Source organism: Crotalus tigris, unplaced genomic scaffold, assembly GCF_016545835.1.
Source record: "Crotalus tigris isolate CLP2741 ecotype Arizona unplaced genomic scaffold, ASM1654583v1 scf7180000018018.2415403412:4055106, whole genome shotgun sequence".
Classification (NCBI taxonomy): Eukaryota; Metazoa; Chordata; class Lepidosauria; order Squamata; family Viperidae; genus Crotalus; species Crotalus tigris.
Window position 1 is genome coordinate 3,493,379 of NW_024096780.1, and position 18,633 is coordinate 3,512,011.

Sequence of the window (18,633 nt, forward strand, 5' to 3'; positions counted from 1 at the left end):
TGTGAAAATGCCAGCAGAGAGATAGTCATATAGGTTCACCCATAGTAGATGTTCTACAATTTAGGAACCACTTAAAGTTCTTTATTAAAATCCTGTTGTGAAATCTTTATTTCTTCATAAAACTGCAAATGCAAAGCTTCCACTTCCTACTGGGCTACTTTGATTTCAGCATGTTGTTAATTAGTCCCATAGCTGGTACTCTCAGATATTTTGGAGTATTCGGTTAATTCCAAACTATAATGGCTGGGGATTATAATCAATGTAGTCCAAAACATCCAGTTCAGGAACCAGTTATTTATTCCATGTTGCTTTATTCATTACCATATAACTTTTTGTTTACATAAACAGTGATTCTATTCTCTAAAATTGGGGGCAGGGTGTGTTCCAAGGGAGAAGTTCTAGGATCAATATTATAGAATAAAAAAGGAGTTAATTAGAATGCATTAATAAATGATTATGACACAAGGATGACCTGTCCTCAGCCTCACCCTTCAGATCTTTCAAAAGTATATCCATTGGTGCTGTAATTGAGTCCATCCACTTTGCTTCTAATCATTTTCTTTTTGTTTTTATCTTTCCCATCTTTTTAGACATCTGAAGAGATCTAGGTTTTCATATAATGCATCCAAAATGTGATAAACCATCAGGCTAGTATCCTCAATTTAGCACTGGTAATTAATATTTCTTACTCTAGTTTTAAAACCACAGATTCATCTTTTTCTTGTCCAAACCTCCTCAATTTATATTCAGTGTATATATTGAATGAAAAAGGGGAGAATATACAACCTTCTCTCATTCTTTTGCTGACTTAGAACCAGTCTGTTTCATCATTTTTCCTTCTTGACTATGTATAAGGTTCTCATGAGGACAATTAGAAGTTCTGGGATCCCATTTCCCCCACGTATGTTCACAGCTTGTCATGGCTGACATAAATGCCTTTCTATAACCAATGAGGCATATACTGACTTTCTAAATTATCTTGTGTACATCAACAATAATGCCTTTTGTAAAACCAGCTTGAACATTTGGCATCTCTCCCTTCCAATGTAAGGTCCTAATCTGCATTGGACAATCCTAAACATCATTTTGTTAACATGTGAAATTAAGGGTATTCTATAATAGATTGCATATTCTGTTAAGTCTCCTTTCTTTGATACTGACTAACATCTTCCAATCTGTGGTCACTGTGCCATATTTCTATAGCTATTCCATCAATTCCTGTAATTATCCAACTTGGTAATGACTTGAGTGCCGAACTAAATCCTGAACATGCTCTTATACAGTGTCAGTTAAAACAGTTGCTTACCCAGACAGTACAACTTGTCTGTTGTGGCAGCAATGCTCTGGAACAGTCTTCCTTTAGTGATTTCAGTTGTCCTAGCCCTATTGTCTTTTAAACCAGCAGTTGAAGACCTGGTTCTTTTCCCAAACTCTGGGTTAAAAAGCATGTGCCTTTGGGGGGGGGGACTTCATTAATATGTTGGGTATGTTAGTCCCTGGGTTATCATCATCATTTCCTCCTCCTCCTAATCTTCCTCCTCTTCCTCCTCTTCCTTTCAGATATTGGTTTAAATTTGTAAACTTGTTACCCAAACTTATTTATTAATTGGGTGGCCTATAAACTACATAAATGTATCCTCCAATTTTACTATGGTGTATACAGTATGTATGCAACAAATTTATTTTGCATTTTTATGCTGTTTCAAATATATAAATATGAAAATAATTTTACAACATGTTAATGATACACATGTAATTACAATAAAGTACCAATAAAGTACAATAAAAAGCCACTTTGGGGCCAATCACTGTATCTCAGCCCAATCTACTTCACAGTGTTGTTGTGGAAAAGTAGGAGGAGGCAGGTGTATTGGAAATGTTTTCCACCTTGAGTTATTTGTAAAACTCATAAAGGCAGAATATATAACAAACAAATAATATATTTTGAAAAGTACAGTAGATGAATTCCAGTCTGCTAGTCTTTTATATAACTCAATTAGTAGAACGAGTCAAAAACTATAGAAAAAAAGGAATAATATACCTTAAACCTTTCCCCTGCAATCTTTGCATTGATCTTTTAGTATCTGTACAGAATAAATACCATAACAGTGAACAGTGAATAGACATCCATAACACTGAAAATTCTTAACATGCATTAGCATGTCCAAATTATCCAGTTGTAAACAATTCTATAACTTGATTTTAAAGTATTATTAAACTTAAATCATGCTCATAACCAGCTGACCTCATTGTTCTGATCAACTAAAGAAAATCTTCATATTTGGAATAACTGAATTCCAAAACTTGAAATCATACTCCTATAGTACACAGTGTGGCACTCCTGGACTAGAAGACTTCCAAGGTCCCTTCCAGCTTCTATTCTATTCTATTCTATTCTATTCTATTCTATTCTATTCTATTCTATTCTGTTCTGTTCTGTTCTGTTGTGTTCTATTCTATTCTGTTCTGTTCTGTTCTATTCTAAACCTGTGTGCTAGTTGAGCACATAGGATGCTTCTGAATGTAATTGCGGGATTGCTTTTTACTTGATTATTTTCTTAAGAGTTCCTGTCTAGAAGAGATTTAATTTTATGACTTCACAAAACTGAATCCTTGAAGAGTGACATTTGGAAACATTCACTATTTCTTGAAATTTGCCTGGTTTCTATATGTAGAAGAGTAATAAAACACCATGTAGCCACTTATTAAAGTTTTAGTGTTCTTTATCAATTTGACTTCTTTCCTTGCATCAGTAATCTCCAGATCTTTGTGGCATGTAATGCCTTATTGCTGGACTAAGTGTATAATATCATTTTTCATCAATATGGTTGCACCATTGAATCTTGATATCATGATGGTACTATTATCATTTTCATTAGATCATTCTATTTTAATTAACATTTTGAATTCAGAGATTCTTGTTATAGCATCATAAATTTGAAACTAATATTCTCCAAGTAAGGTTTTATAATTTGAGGAATATATGGATCACAGTTTAAAGTAAAATTTCAGTATTGATAGTAATGTTTGTGTCTTTACCAAGAGTTAGAATATGAACTGTTGGCAATGCTATTTCATCCATGATGCTATTTTTCACAATTCTGCTAACAATTTCTAGAAATTCAAATTCTTACTGCTTCATGCACCTATGCTCTTCCATTTGACATTCATATGCTGGATGTAAACTCTGAACTATTCAGTTCAATAGGAAAGATACTGATAACCAGCAAAACACAACAAATACCTAGATTTCTTCTGGAGTTAAATGCTTGCATTTAAAATTAATTTGTTTTCTTCCTTTTTGGCTGGATCTTCAAACAGTGTGATGAGCAATTTTTCTCTATTTATTAAGTTTATTTGTTTGTTTGTTTGTTTGTTTTCTGGCCATTATACCATAGGGTAACTCTGGGTGGCTTATAATTATATTTTAGTTAAAACATAAAATGTTAAAATCACACCTTACAGCCACAGACACATGAAGAGGGCGGGGGAGGAGTGGGGGCAGGTGGAATCTGCTATTACTCAAACACCTCCATTGCCCTGATCCCCCACTGGGGCCCCAAGCCAACTGGCATAGCCACATCTTTAGATCCTTATGAAAAAATAGGAGGGTTGGAGCCAACCTCACATCGGGGGGCAGGATATTCCAGAGAATAGAAGCAAAAGCAGAGAAGGCCCTCCTCCTGGACCTGATCAGCCAGAATACTTGGGCTGACGGGACCCGCAACATGCCTCCTCTGCTGACATGAATGGTATAAGCCAATCCCAGCAGGGTGAGATGGTCCCTCAAGTAATCTCGACTGATACCATGAAGGGCTTTAAAGATGATCACTAGCACCTTAAATTGCACCCAGAAGCAGACCGATAACCAGTGTAGCTAGCGGTGATGCTACAGGGCCCATCTTTGGGGCGCCCGAAACTACCACGCTGCCATACTTTGCATCACCTGTAGCTTCCAAATGCTCTTCAAGGGCAGCCCTATGTAGAGCGGATTACAATAGTCCAGTTGTGAGATGACTAGGGATTGAATGACTGAGCACAGGGAATCCTGGCGCATAAGAGGAAGTTGTGCAAAAGCTCTCCTAGCCATGACTGCCACCTGTTCCTCAAACCAGAATTGTGAGTCCAGGAGAACCTCCAAGTTGCAGACCAGGTCTTTCTGGGGCAGTGCCACCCCATCCAGAGTCAAGGATGACAAAGTCTCGGATCCCAGATCTCTGAATACTCAAAGCCATTCGGTCTTACCAGGGTTCAGTCAAAGCCTATTGTCCCTCATCCAGCCCCCCACAGCCTTTAAGCACCATGAAAGGGTGGCTGCAGCATCACCTGGGTCACCAAGAGTGGAAATATAGAGTATATACAATCTATGTCATATAGATATGACAGATGAGACTATAAGAAATCGAGCTACCATCCATTCTTCAACCATTCTATATCTCTTTCAGAAGATCTATACCAGTTAATTTTGATAATTTGATTTATGTTTTACTTTTTTAAAAGAAATGTTAGTTGTCCATTTGAGTCAAATGATGGGGTATAGATTTGTATTAATCTACTGTATATGGTTGAATAAAAGAATAACTGTCATATAAGAGACAGTTCTGCTTTGAAGAATGGGGAAAACTTTGTTTTGTCCCTTTGTGGTAAGGTTATACATGCAGAGATAATATGTCTGCATGTATAATATGCAAATTATTTACAATTGTTATGAATAAAAATTCTCCACATTTTATTTGAATGGTACTTTATACAGTATTTAATCACAATGAATTTGTATATACAAGCATGCTTATAAGACTAATGTGTAACTATAAACAATATATATATATCATTATTCAGGCTTCACTTTCTTTGTGCTAGGGTTATGTTTCCTGAAAACGTCTCAAAAAGCATATTCATATAAATTGAGACACTGAAATGGGGGTTGCAGGGTATTGTAATAAATGTGCCCATAAATTTTAGAGCTTTATTCTTAAGCACTGCATCATTCTAACAAATTTCTTCTTTGTTTCCTGTTGTATGTACAGTGAAAGCATTTTCTGCATGTATCTTTAAAATTGGATTTCCAATGTGTACAATTATCATGGCAAAGAAAGAGGAAACATGACAAACCTTATTAGTATTCTTCATTGTGTTGTACCCAGTTTTGACAAAAACCATGTTTTTATCAAACATTGAAAAATAATGTCTGAACAGAAATTTGTGGCATTTCTAGAGTATTAAAGTTATTCAATTTAAGATGATTCAATGAAATGAATGGAATTTCTTTCTCCAGAATGAATATGAAAAATGCTATGAACAAATGCAGTAGAACGTTATGACTATTGGCATGATGAGTTTAAACAGACCTAGAGTTTTTTGATAAATATTTTATTCATATTGTTTTCCTTCCTTTTAGTGGCAGAGCATTACTGTAACTCTGGTTGAAAAGGTGCAGATGATTGCTGTAATTTTGGGATCACTATTCTTAGTAGCAAGTGTAACTTGGCTTCTGTGGTCGGCCTTCAGTCCCTATGCAGTATGGCAAAGAAAAGACCTCCTTTTTCAAATTTGCTATGGAATGTATGGTTTTATGGATCTAGTATGCATAGGTAAGTTAAAAAATAATACAGTCATTCATTTTGTTAAATATGGCATGTTATCATTTGAGTGTATGTTTTTGTATATCTGATTTACATACATGGTAGTTTCTAGAAATGGGGGAGTATTGTCACTTTTAGATATAACAAGATTTCAATTTTAAAGATGCAATAATTCAAATATACAATAATATTAAAAAGTTGCCTGATAATTACTCTTATCCACAATACCCATAGAGAAATCCATAATACTCTCAGTTTAAATTAAATTACAGCAGCCTTCAAGAATATCAAGGGACAATCAATCAGAGGATCATGGGTTACATACCTCTAGAACCACCCAAAATTGAATCTCTGAAATTTGGTAGCAAATTTTGAAAATTTTAAAAGAGCCAGGTTTGGTCTAGTGGTTAAGTCACCAGGCTAAAAACCAGGAGCTAGTAAATTTTAGTCCTCCATTAGGCATGAAAATTAGCTGGGTGTCTTAGGGCCAGTCATTTTCTCTTAGCCCAGCTCACCTCTCAGGAATGTTGTGGGGAAAATAGGAGCAAAAAGGAATATTTGGTATATTTACTGTCTTGGTTTATTTATATAAATAAAGGAGGGATTAAAAAAACTCTTTTAAAAATCACTAAAAAACAGTAATATTATTTACAGTGTGAATTAACAATATATATTGTTAATAATATATATATAGAGAGAGAGGTTTTCGCAGGTGTTTGTATGTAGGTCTTTGGTTATTCGGGTTTTCTCCCACGTAAAATTGGAAGTGTCTTGGCGACGTTTCGCCGAAGTCCCATTCATCGTCTTCAGGCTGGTGTTTTCAGCTTCGTGCTTCGAGGAGCAAAGCACAAAGCACGAAGCTGAAAACACCAGCCTGAAGATGATGAATGGGACTTCGTCGAAACGTCGCCAAGACACTTCCAATTTTACGCGGGAGAAAACCCGAATAACCAAAAACCTACATATATATATATATATATATATACACACACACACACATATATACATATATACATACATACATACATACATACATACATATATAAAATTTCTAATAGGAAAATGCCAAAAAACATAGAAGAAAGACTGGACCAAAATTTGACTTCACCTTTATAATTAGGTCTCTACATTACTACCTTATCCATTCTTTTGACAAAGAACACCTATTATATTATTAAAAATACTATAATTCTTAGAATAGTTGAATACATACGTATATAGTATTTGTATACAAATATTGGCAAAAATCCTACCAAATTTAATGATTTTTAACTATTTATTTCATTGAGCTATAGGGCACCCTTGGCAAGGTACTCAAATGTCTTTGGACCAGTGGACAACCTTCACATATTTCTGAATGATATGTATTCCATTCATTACAGATGGATAATCTGAATACTAAGCTATATTTTGCATAGATAACTATTTCATTGCTATTGGTTTTTGAGAACTACTTAATCATTTTCAATACAATTGATTTTTCAAGAAACACTTATACAATTCTTCCTTGTGTTAATTTGCTGAAGGGTATGCTTAGAAACAGCTAAAGGCCATGGAATCCCACAGATTCCTTTTTGTCTATCGTATTATTTAATAACATTTTGAAGTTATTGGTGAATACATAAATGGATATTTATTTTTTCTAATAAGTGACTTTCGACATAGCCTTTTCCATTAGATTTTAAACAGGTTATGATGTCCTAAAAAATGTCTAGAATCAATATAGAATAAAGTAGTGGAATAATGAATAGAATAGTTATTATATTATTTTGTATTTAATTTGCTTTGAATAAGATTGATCTTAACAAGAACTTTAAATGAGAAACAAGATGTTGCAAACAGTAGATGGATCTTTGACCAGGGATCTTGATCAAGTTTGCAACTTGGAAAAAGAATAAACAATTTCTGGGTACCCTGATAGTGAACTGGAGAATTGTTTGCATGTTTGCTACTGCCTTTCCACAAAACATTAGATCGAGCTACAATCACACATGACTCAATCACATCCAGATTAACTACTAATTTTCTGCCTTTAAAGCAGACATGTCAAACACAAGGCCCGGGGGCCGGATGCAGCCCGCGAAGTGGTTTCATGTGGCCCACGAAGCCATCCTGGAAACAGTGAGGGAACGGCCCCTGCTGCCTTGGCCTTGGCCCAGGCCAGCCGGGAGTTAATATACAGTTTTGTGGTGGCCATCTTGGCACTTGCCCCGGTCCCACCCCCTTCTGCCAGAGACCCTCAGTTCTGTCCCACTGCTGCCCAGGCCCCCACAGGCCCCCTTGATGCGAATGATGTAGAACTGACCACGCCCATCCAGTAGGCCACACCCCCTCCATCCACATCCACCCAGTAGGCTGCACCCACTCTGGCCACACCCATCTGCCTCCCCAAGGGCAACCACAATGCTGATGTGACCCTCAGTGAAATTGAGTTTGACACCCTTGCTTTAAAGTATCTATAAAAACTGAGCCTTTCATAATATGGTTGTGAGAAAACTATGCCCAGGAAAAAAAAAATGTACTAGCTAATATTGTACAATGTCTATTGATTTCTAGTATGACTTCAGCCCCAGTTCTCATTTTGCATTTGAATAGATGGTTAATATTGATATGTCCCCATTTTCATGTATTACATATATATATATCTCTCTCAATACCTGCCTGCCCATGAGATGGTATTCTTCTTTCCAACTCAAAAGATCCTAGTATTGAAAAGGAGAATGGAAGCATAATTCCTTTTCCTTGCAGTAATTCTGAGTGAGTCTGTGGAGACTATATGCCTTATCCCTATCCACAAACAGTTCTCCTCAGGAAAGCTGTTTTCTCTAGCATTAGCAGCAGAAAATGATGCATCTACTTTCCCAGGCAATTGATCAACAGGATCAATATCTGATGGGAAAGAGAAAAGCAATTTTCTATTGCTAATAGCAAAGGGAAAATAATAATAATAAGTTCCCTACCAGTTATTTGATTAGAGAGAAAAGCTGCTAGACATTCCCACAGTTTTGTAAGCTACATCTTTTGCAGCTAAAGGCTCTTCTAGTTGTTCTCCCACATATACTTTAAAGGTTTCTGTAAGGATGAATTCAACCAATGAACTGAAGTAATGCTTTGTTTCCTCACCATGTGAGATACTAGTGCTTATCTAAGTGCTTCTAGTAATGGAAATTCCTTCCCATAACAATTTTTTGCTTGCTGATATATAATAAAAATAGTTTAAATATTATTTGAACCCATTGAAAACAAATGTGCCTTTATTTCCATTGATGCTGATGTTCCTATTTATTTTATTTTATTTTAATAAATGATGATTGTCTCTTTATGTAGAGTTTTAACTTGCTTAGGAAAAAGTATCTGATGAGAACACTCCTAAAGAATTATGGTCTAGCTCAGGGGTAGGCAACCCAAAACACTCAAAGAGCCACTTGGACCCGTTTCCCACCGAAAACAAAACACTGGGAGCCGCAAAACCCTTTTGATATCTAAAATGAAGATAACACTACATATATCCTTTTTTACCTTTTATTTATATATATATAAAGATAAAAAATGATATATGCAGTATTATCTTTATTTTAGATGTCAAAAGGGTCTCTCTCTCTGTGTGTGTCTCTGTCTCCCTCTCTCTCTTTCTGCCCTTGATCTGCCAGTCCTTTTCCCCCACTCTTTCTTTCTCTCTCTCTCTTTCCTCTCTCTCTCTCTTTCTCTCCCCCCTCCCTCTCTCCGATCTTCTGCTCACCTGGCAAGCTGGTTTCAAGCTGTTCTCTAACAAGCTCAGGGATAGGCAACTTCGGCTCTTTTATGACTCATGGACTTCAACTCCCAGAATTCCTGAGTCAGCATAGCTGGGCTAACTAGCTCTCTCCTGCCCTTCCTGCTTCCTGTTTCATGCAGAGACGCAGCAAAGGGAGGAGCCACACCCAATAAGCTTTTCAGCTCCTCGGAGAACACCGTGAGTCCACTCTCTTTTACACACACACCACACACACACACACACACAGAGACACACAAACACAAAGAGACAGAGAGAGAAGCAGGGAAGCGCAAGTGTCTCTCTGTCCCCCCCTCTCTCTCTGCAAATGGCAGAGGAGGCTGGGAGCCACAAGGGAAGGCTCAAAGAGCCACATGCGGCTCTGGAGCCGCAGGTTGCCAACCTGTGGTCTAGCTTGTAGTCTTAGGACTCCCATATTGGGATTTAAAAAAAACCCTAGTTGACAACTACAGTATATTACAGCAAAAAGATAAAAAACTATGTATGCAATGGTATAAATTTGTGGTCTGGATTCTGAAGCCCGGGTATGATTTAAGCTTAAAATCATTTTCTACTGCTGCCAGCTTTGCAAACTTGGACTAAGTTTCAAAAGAAAGGATAGAGCCACAATGTGTAAGAAATCAATACCTTCTAAAAGTTGGGAGCAGAAAAATGAAGTACCAGATTTCTGGGAAGAGCACTTTATCTAGGCAGAAATAAGATGTTGCTCTGAATAGGTTGTGCTATAATTCTATAACAGTGGTGGTGAACCTATGGCACGGGTGCCAGAGGCGGCACTCAGAGCCCTCTCTGTGGGCACGTGCACCATCGCCCCAGTCCTAGGCCTTCAGCTGGATTTTATAAAACCTTTTTGCTTTAGGCCGCCGCTGCCGTGTGCAAAAAAAAAAAGGTTCAATCAGTTAATTTCAACTTCTCGCAGGGAAAAAAAAGATCTTGCAAAGTTGGAATTGATTGATTGAACTTTTTAGTCCCACCCAGTCTGCCATTACCACCGCAGCCATGCCCACCTAATGGGCCACGCCCACCCAACACCCGACAATGCATAAGTGGGTTTTGGGTTGCAGTTTGGGCACTCGATCTCTAAAAGGTTTGCCATCACTGTTCTATCATCTCTCTATAATCTCAATTCAACTGAAGCAGTATTGACTGTATTTGAGCAAAGTGGGAATTTCTGGGTTAAAGGGCTCATAAGGATTCATAAGGTACTGACATGATGTTTCTAAAAGTATAACTGAAACTGTTATTTCTTGAAATTCATTTTTACTTTGATCATCCAGATAATGTTAATGTTGATGTTAATCAGAATACAGCTGGAAAGAACATTGGAGGGCTTCTAGTCCACCCTCCTGCTCAAGCAGAAGACCCTATACCATTTCAGACAAGTGGCTGTCCTGTCTCTTCTTAAAAACCTCCAGTGATAAAGCACCCACAACTTCTGAATGAAAGCTCTTCCACTGGTTAATTATTCTCACTGTTAGGAAGTTTATCCCTAGTTCCAGGTTGTTTCTCTTCTTGATTAGTTTCTGTCCATTGTTTCTTGTCCTGCCTACGGGTGCTTTGGTAAATAAGTTGACCCCCTCCTCTTTGTGGCAACCTCTCAAATACTGAAATACTGCTATCATGTCACCCCTAGTTCTTCTTTTCTCTAGACTAGCCAAATCCAAATTTGCAACTGTTCTTCATACATTTTAGTCTCCAGGCCTTTAATCATCTTAGTTGCTCTTCTCTGCACTTTTCCCTAAGTCTCAACATCTTTTTTGTAATGTGGTGACCAAAACTGGATGCAGTATTCCAGGTGCTGTCTTATTAAGGTTTTATAAAGTGGTACTATTACTTCCCATGATTTTGATTCTAAGCTTCCGTTTATACAACCAAGGATTGTATTAGCTTTTTTGGCTGCTGTCACAGACTGCTGGCTCATATTTAAGTGATCATATTTAAGTGATCATCCACTATGACTCCAAGATCCCTCTCACAGTTTCTGTTTTTGAGCTAGGTTTTGCTTAATCTGTACTTGTACCTTTGTTTTTTCCTGCCTAAGTGTAAAACCTTGCTTTTCTCCACATTAAATTTCATGTTGTTGGATAGGGCCCATTGTTCAAGTCTGTCAAGATCTTTTTGGATCCTAAGCTTGCCTTCTGGGGTGTTGGCTATTCCTGCCAGCTTAATGTCATCTGCAAATTTGATGAGTTCCCCTTCTATTCCCTCATCTAAGTCATTTATATGAAGCTATCTGCCAGAACATTGGTACAATTATTGTCTAATGCTCTGTTTTTCAAACAAAACAATATTCCTTAAATGCTGGATCATATCTTAACTAAGAAGTCCTTTACTATCTTTGGTGTAAAAATTTACTGCTGGTTTTTCACTCAGGATTGTCTAGTTATGCCTCTAGCACTGTTATGACAGAATGAATACAACTACTGACTTGGAAAGATAAAGAAAGATCACTAGATGGCAGTGAAGAAACACAGAAAGTCTAACTCTTAGTTGCCATCTTCTGCTGCTTTAATTTACCATTCTGATATAGTTGCACTAAAAGAAAGCAGTTTTTTTCAGACACTAAAGCACAGATAGAGGAGTTTAGCAGGATAAAGGATCCGAGTGCCTCTTTTTCATGGTCACCAATGATACGAAGAGCTAGTTGAACCAGCTTATGGCTTAACTATTTTCATCACCTAAGCATCCAAAATGCAAATTCTGAATAATTCTGTCTGGAAAATCTGATGGGAATCCTGAAATATTTCCAGTAACCTTTGACCAGCATACTTTCTATACAAAATTGACAGCAAGACAGTTCACAAAGAGAATCCAGCAATCTTTATTGTTACTGTATAACACATTACAAGAGAGAGATACAGATGAGTCCAGTCTCCAAGTCTGTCACACCTTATATAAAAATCTTTGCAAAGATAATGTAAATAAATTGTAAGAATGCTAGAAAATGTGAAAAGCTATATTATACACCTGTGCATAATAATTGTAGGGCAGAGATTTGTTGCTATATACACCAATAAACTCTGATTGGTAGCTCATGACTACTGTGGTATACTAGGAGCCGTGGTGGTACAGTGGTTAGAATGCAGTATTGCAGACTAACTGTGACTATAGCCAGGAGTTTGATCCTGACAGAGCTCAAGGTTAATTCAGCCTTCCATCCTTCTGAGGTCAGTAAAATGAGAACCCAGATTGTTGGGGGCAATGAGCTGACTCTAAAACACTCAGAGAGTGTTGTAAAGCACTCTGGAGTGGTATATAAGTCCAAATGCTATTGCTATTACTATGATAATTCTTGGAATGAGACTATATTCGTGGATGAATGCCAGGAATGTTAGTTGATTACCTGCTAGTTGATGTGTGCTCTAATGCTTTAAAGCAGTGGTTCTCAACCTGTGGGTCGGGACCCCATTTGGGGTCGAATGACCATTTCATGGGGGTCGCCAAACCACACTGTCCGCCATTTTTTTCCCTTTTCCCTAGCTGTCCTCTCCCTCTTATTGGTGGCCACACCTACTTGGCCACACCCCCGGGGGTCACGACAACACAGGAAACTGTATTATGGGGTCACGGCATTAGAAAGGTTGAGAACCAATGCTTTAAAGTCTAAGCAGTTGCATTTACAGACTGATGAATGTTTGGGAAATTGGTGTGATTCACATCTGAGTAATTTTTCATTGGCAGAGAATATGATAATACCTGATTCTTTAGTAGATCCCTAGCCAAATCATGCGGTCAAGGAATCAATGCAATTGGAAGGAGCTAGACCCTGTCTTTTTGAGGGAATTGTTTATCTGTTGGCCAAGATGGTTACTTTGCATCCAAGAAGCAAGTAGCAATGGAAAGACCAGAAAATGGAAGACTCTAAATCTTGAGTGCAAAAAGCAGATCCGCATCCACACAACAAAATGGCACAGCATCTCAACCTGTCTGTAACATTGCATATATTTATAATAATAATAATAAGTGTAAAGTTGGAAGGGACCTTGGAGGTCATCTAGTCCAACCCCCTGTTCAGGAAGGAAACTCTATACCATTTTGGAAAAATGGCTGTCCAATCTCTTCTCAAAAACTTCCAGTGTTGGAGCATTTACCACTTCTGGAGGCAGGTTGTTCCACTGATTAATTGTTCTCACTGCCAGGAAGTTTCTCTTTAGTTCTAGGTTGCTTCTCTCCTTGATTAGTTTCCACTAATCAGTGGAAACTAAAATTAGTTTCATTTTACCAGAGGAGTACAGTATATCCCAGTAAAACTGAAATTATATTCACCTGAGGCTCAAATACAACTACTGTTCAGTGCCTAGCTGGGGCCTTACATTTACTCCTTATAAATGGGTCCAATCTAAATTCCTAAAGGCTATATTATATATAACTCCTGGCATTCCAAATATAGTATTAAAGAGGAAGGTAGGGCTAACTAAAATTGAAATGCATGCCTGGATCTGCATCTTAGCATACTGGCTAAAGTTACTGTTTTCCCCAGAAGCCTGAGTTCTTCATTTATTGAGGATAGTTATGAGTAAGTATTGACCAGAACAGTTTTTTAAAAACTCCAACATCTCATTCTTTAGGATGACTTTTGAATTTGCACTTAGTGTGTTGAAACGTATGAAAGATCTAAAAGCCCATAAGAACCAAATTGCTTTACCAAAGAATGTTTTTTGAGAAGTCTCCCCTTTTTTTAAAACCAGTGAGATATTTATATCATAAAACCACCTCCAAGAGTACAAAGTTTAGCATACTTCAACACTCTCCATAGAGTTCCCTCAAGGTTATCTCCCTAACTTTTTATACCTAATTTGACATAGAGTTTTTGTTTCCTGATGCTATTTTTCCACAGGCTCAGTTACATCAGAACGACTAGGGTTTTTCTGGATTTATTTTCAAAGAAAATACTGAGAAAAAAAATTATGCAATGATTATAGGAGAAATAGAAAAATGACATATGCAACTATATGGGTTCTGCTGTTGCATTTACAAGGAACAGTTATCCATACCTAATCATGGTTTTAAGATGCATACTGTCTGGTACATACTAGACACAGTAATTACTCCAGCCCCCGCCTGAACATAGCAATACCTACTGAACTGTGCAACATTTTGGTCATCTTCCAACATTTTATGAATTGTATCTTCTGGAATTTCCTATTCAGATTTGTAAATATTTCTTCTATTTCTTCAGCAAGTAATGGAATCCTCTAAGTAATTCTTCTCTGTCAGAATATCAGGATAGTACAAAAGCACTTAAGCTTTGTAAATTATTACTGACAATTTATACTCCTTCACCCAGGTAGCAATTGCTTTGGTCCAAACTATTTTTGAGAGATGGCTACTAAGCATATATTCTAAAAATTCAAGACTTTATTCACTTCTGACTGAATTCACCATTATGCAGTCATCAGATTTCCTCTGTAGTAAGGATGATATTGTAGAATTGCTTTTCTTATAAATCTCTGGCTCAGAAGAGATTTTGCACAGAAACTCTGTTTTACAAAATTCAACTATACAATATGAGATCCAGAATTGCTGGCTATTGAGAATGCTTTTTCAATGTGAAATGATTTGAATAAACTTCATCAAGTATACAAAATAATATAATCTTGAATATCTTCAGACTTCTAAAAGCTCAGCTAATGCCAGGCTTGTTGGTCTCTTTTCATGGTTTAATTTCCTCACCTCTTATCTACTATAGGTCCAGAATCAGAAACCATATATTTTGTCATACAAACTCAAGTTCAGTAGTTTGGCCTATAAAGAGGTCCTGGAAACCACCATGTTGCACTTGGAGAATTTCTATTATTTTCTGGAACCTTCACTTGTGTTTGAGAAAATATACATTTATCAGTAACAAGAAACATTAACAAGTCATAGTATGAGAATGTGTTAAGCCAGGTCAGTTTCCATTGAACCTTGTACTCTATACAAAATTGCTTATTGCTAAAATCCAAATAAATATAACCCATGGAATTATAAAATCAAATTAAATTACATCATGATCATCTGATTATTGGACATTTTGGATTCTATAAGACTTTATACTTGCAGTGACCTTTGGTGTCATCAAATTAGAGCAGAAATTATCAATGCATTACAATGTCTCTTAAATGTAGGTGAGTGAACTGCTTGTCTGGTTAGCGTACATGTCTTCTTATGTTTCTGTCCTCAAGTTTTGGACTTTATTTTCAAGTATAAGTCAAAATATAATTTTGTTCATAGTTTAATGTGGTCAGTTTCTGATCCTAGCCCACAGCTCATGAAGTAAGGATGTAAAATGTGAACTGCAAAAAAACTGAATGACAGTTTGATGGCAACAAAGAGAGGAGGGGTTTTTTTTGTATTTCCTTTCTTCCAGTTAGTAGTTATTTGAATTTTGCAGTTTATGAAATTGCAAAATTATTCCTTTGTATCTTTGTGCCTATATGGTCTCCCAGAATACATAACCATAAACAGAGGCTCTTAATTTCTTGGAAGTTTCAGGCACAACATAGTCAAGATAATGTTTAGAGTATTCAAGCTGTCTACTTTGTATAACTGTAGCTAGATAGGCAGAATGTCAATGCCACTTTGGAGCAATATATGTGTTTATATTAGTTATCAGTAAACCTGTTGCCTTATATGAGGGCAATTTGGAAATAAACTTCCATTTGAGCATGTGCGAGAAATAGATGGGGATAACTATGCCCGTTAAGTAGGCAGTGAAGAGTGGAAGGAGAAGATTGTGTTGCAGTTGACTTGTCCGCTAGATCAATTAAAAATGAATCCTGCCATAGAAAATCCTGCCAAATGTGAAGTGCATGCAGTAATATGATTCCTGTATGTGTAAAAACTTTTGGCAGCTGCGATTCATCGCAAACTGTGTAATGTTTGCAGACCAAACATGATGAATGAAGGTGTTGTATGTCAATGGTGTTGCATGTTTAAAGATGGACAAACTGACATGCACAATGAGGCAAGAAGTGGCCGCCCATCTGTAGTCAGCAATGAACTCAGGCAGGAAATTGACAAAAAGGTCCGTGAAGTCCATCTGTTCATAATATCTGCACTTTCTCTACACTTTCCCCAAATTTTTGGGACTGTTTTGTACAAGGTAAAATTTGGGATACTGAAAGTTCTGTGCTCATTGGGTACCAAAATCCTTTCTGAGGAGCACAAACACACCAAATGGGTTCTGTTTTGGACTTTCTCATGTGTTATTAACAGAATTGTGACCAGTGATGAGACCTGGGTGTCATACATGAACCCTGAAAACAAACAGCAATCAATGGTGTGATGTCATATGCACTCACCAAAGAAACTCAAAAAAGCTTGTCTGCAAGAAAGGTTATAGCAACAGTATTCTGTGATGCCAAAGGAGTACTGCTAGTGAAGTTCATGGAGGGTGGTTCGACCATCAATTCAGAAATCTATTGTGAAACGTTACAAAAACTCAGATGAGCCATCCATAACAAGCATCGGGGCATGCTGACTTACAGTGTGGTGTTGGTTCATGATAATGCTTGCCTGCACACTGCTAGACGCACCCAAAAATGTTTGAAGCAATTCAATTGGGATGTCTTTGATCACCCCCCCTCATAGCCCAGATTTGGCACTGAGCAACTACCACCTCTTCAGGCACATAAAACATTGGCTTGCGTCACATTGCTTTGATGATGACAATGTGCTTCATGATGCTGTTACAGGTTGGCTTCATCCCAAGAGGGAGATTTTTTTGCAGAAGGAATTTCAAACTTTGTAAGACATTATGACAAGTGCCTCAATTTGAATGGCAATTATGTCAAAAAGTAATGTAATGTTGTAGTTTTCTAATGTGTATAATAAAGGTTCTGTATCTGCAAGTGTCTGTCATTGATAACCAAACTGAGGTTTATTTCCAAATTGCCCTTGTAACAGTAAGCTTCCACACAGCAACATTCCAGATTTTCACTTGTGTTTTTTCCCAATAGAATTATTCCTTCCTCAGTTATTACAGTGGATTAGATACACTGGATAGAATAATAATGGCCTAAACAAGACTGCAATGTCTCTACAGACCAGAAGACACAAAATGGAACTTTTTTCATAGCTGGTAACAAGTCTTACTTTCCATGAATCATCTACTGTTTTATGCTCAGACTAAGCCCACACGTCATAGCAGGCTTCAAGATAACTGCTCAAATTAATCTTACAGCATACCAGCTACATTCATATAACTACACATCTGTTCTTAATATTCCTTCCCAGCCTGGTCATGTCAGCCTCTTTCATCCTCTAACAATGCTGATTAAAGGACAAGAAGATTATGAAGTAGTACAGATTTTTAATTTTCATTTCTATTATTGATGTGTGCAGTATCTGGGAAGTGATTAGAAGGTTTCTCTTTTGGAGTGCTTTAGATATGCATTCTCTCAGCTTGACAAACCATTTTCCTCTAAATAAAATAAATCAGTTTTTATACAACTGGAGAAGGTATATGTTGGGAAGGCAAATGATGGACCCCCAACAGGCCTCCTCTGAAGAGAAGCAGAACTAGGTGAAGATTAAGATTCTAGTAAGTATAATCTGAGGAAGTTAATTCTATCTCTTAGATCTTGGTGGAGTCACTTTCAACAATCTCTGACTCTGCTTATGTTAGACTCAGACTCTGAAGGAAGGACAGAAGCACAAAATCTATAAGAACGCTTCCATCTCTCATTTGAGTAGCAGAGAACTGAAAAATAGAAATACCATATTGTGGGGAACAATGCCTTGGAATTAATAACTCTGAATCTGACTGATCACTATTAAGAGCCTATCTTAGGACTTATTTAGTGGCGATAAGGGCGGCAAAGCATGTTCACTTTTCCGCACTTATTGCGTCCGCAGAATCTTGCCCGACCGCCTTGTTTAGGGTGACCCGCTCCCTTCTTAAAGTGGAGGAGGCGGAGGAACCCTTGCAGGGGAGAGCTGAGGAGTTTGTTCAGTTTCTTTCGGACAAATTCGCTCAGATTCAGAGAGACCTGGACTCCGACTGGGCATTGCCAGCCGAGTTGCCAGGGGCTGGTCTTAGTCATGTTATCTGGAGTGAGTTTGAGCCTGTGACCCCTGATGAAGTGGACAAGGCCATGAGGGCAATGAATGCCGCCACCTGTTTATTGGACCCGTGCCCCTCCTGGCTGGTTTCTGCCAGTAGGAAGGTGACACGAGGCTGGCTCCAGGCGATAATCAATGCCTCCTTGATGGAGGGGTCTTTCCCGCAACCTTTAAAGGAAGCGGTGGTGAGGCCCCTCCTCAAGAAGCCTTCCCTGGACCCAGCTGTTTTGAAGA

The 18,633-nt window shown here is 37.6% G+C and overlaps 1 protein-coding gene across 2 annotated transcripts in view; it reads left to right on the forward strand.

Annotated features, from left to right (window-relative positions):
- MARCHF11 (membrane associated ring-CH-type finger 11) overlaps positions 1–18,633 on the forward strand; it is a 42,237-nt gene that overhangs the window by 15,222 nt on the left and 8,382 nt on the right. The window contains exon 3 of one of the 2 annotated variants that reach the window (XM_039346770.1): positions 5,399–5,591. In XM_039346770.1, coding sequence (XP_039202704.1) covers positions 5,399–5,591 — 193 coding nt within the window. The remainder of the gene's footprint in view (positions 1–5,398; positions 5,592–18,633) is intronic. The other variant, XM_039346771.1, reaches the window with a different exon arrangement.